General features: G+C 43.9%; 1 protein-coding gene across 1 annotated transcript in view; it reads right to left on the bottom strand.

The window, feature by feature from the left end:
* Positions 1 to 1,559, bottom strand: part of LOC101847625 (retinoid isomerohydrolase) — a gene marked incomplete in the record, with an annotated part of 68,808 nt that overhangs the window by 9,877 nt on the left and 57,372 nt on the right. The window contains 1 exon segment of the mRNA XM_035973292.1: positions 1,308 to 1,458. Within this exon segment, the coding sequence (XP_035829185.1) occupies positions 1,308 to 1,458 (151 nt within the window).

The raw sequence follows: 1,559 nt of genomic DNA, 5'->3' as shown, positions 1-1,559 counted from the left end.
ACACACACACACACACACACACACACACACACACACACACGCGCGCGCGCACACACACACACACACAGACTCGCAGAAAGCAATAGAAAGAACAGACCACACCAGAGCGCCCGCCTACCACTCATTACAATTTAATAGTAGCTAGTAAGCCTATTGCCCATTTGCTCACTTTCCAATTATGCACCACTTTGTCTGCAACCCACGCGACACCACTGAATCAGATGGTGGCAACAGTGTTTTTCTGTCAGGACCTACGGGAAACAGCTACTGTCTTGAGTATCAGTTTCCCAGTGTGTACGGGCTTTAATTATTGTCTTTACTACCGTCATTAATTCCAAGCACTGTTTTAAAAACTAATTCTTCACCATTGCATGTTTAACATTACCGCTTTACCACAGGGTAAAATTAAGCCGGGCAGTGAACTGTTGGGAATGCAACAAACGTGTGTTTGGTGCGCTCATATGACTTCGTGTAGCTGCAAGCGCAGTAAAACTTTCACAAAACTGACTCGCAGCAACGCAAGCTAAATGGTAAGGCCATGTCATCCGTTCTTCAGGCCTTGCTAAAACCATTTAACAAGGCACTGTGCAGGGAGGACGAAGGAGAGGCAGACAGAAGAAGAGATGGGAGGATAACATCCGAGAATGGACTGCCATTTAGCCTCCGGACACAACGAGGAAAGCAGAGAGCCGAGGGGAGTGGAGGAGATTTATTGTCATCTGTCAGAGACTACCCATATGACAAATCTACGGGAGCAGAAAGAAGAGAGAAGCATAGGCCAAGTCATCCATAAAATGTCCCAATGTCATAGACAAAATAGCATGGGCTAGGTGCCAGATGTGACATAGTCCATTTTAGACAGCATGCCAAAAATAGCACAGTAGAGGCATTCAAACAACATTGCATCATGTCAGTAAATATCAAACTAACCCATTCGCTATTGTTGCCACAATCAACAGTTCCCAAAGAGTCTATGTCCACGGATTGGCAATTACACCTTACCTAAAAATCTTTTTTTTTTTCAAAACAAAGTATGTGGTCAAAGTCATCTCCAGCCTTCAGCCGTGGAAGTAGGCCTAATTACAGTCAAACTGCTCTAAAGGCCACCTGTATAAGACAATTACCTGTACAGATTGCCACTTCCCATCCCACCACCTGAATATTTTCTTAACATTATATATGAATTATTATAATGACACTATGAAAGACGTCCACCTGTCAAAGGCGGACACATTTCTCCTCCACTATGGGAGGCCGTCTTAGACAATTTCGACTGTATAATAATATATCATAATTTTAATTAATACCTTCTCCCTTCTCCGGTGGAGGAACTTTCACGATGTTGTAGGCTCTGTGGCTGGTGGCGGGGCTTGTGGCGTAATAGTACATGCTTTTGTCACGGCCAAAGTGGGGGTGAGCTGTGCCCAGGTGCACGGCAACGAATTTATTAATGTTTACCTGCAGGGAGGTAGAAAGAGAGGACGGCGAGTTATTATGTTGATGCGCTTAGAGTTTTGTTTGGGTTTTTGTTTGATACGTTGTTGTTTTCTTTTTTTTTG

This window comes from Aplysia californica, unplaced genomic scaffold (genome assembly GCF_000002075.1).
Source record: "Aplysia californica isolate F4 #8 unplaced genomic scaffold, AplCal3.0 scaffold01110, whole genome shotgun sequence".
In the NCBI taxonomy this organism is placed as follows: domain Eukaryota; kingdom Metazoa; phylum Mollusca; class Gastropoda; order Aplysiida; family Aplysiidae; genus Aplysia; species Aplysia californica.
The sequence above is the reverse complement of the archived record's forward strand: the minus strand, read 5'-3'. Positions and strand labels throughout refer to the sequence as shown.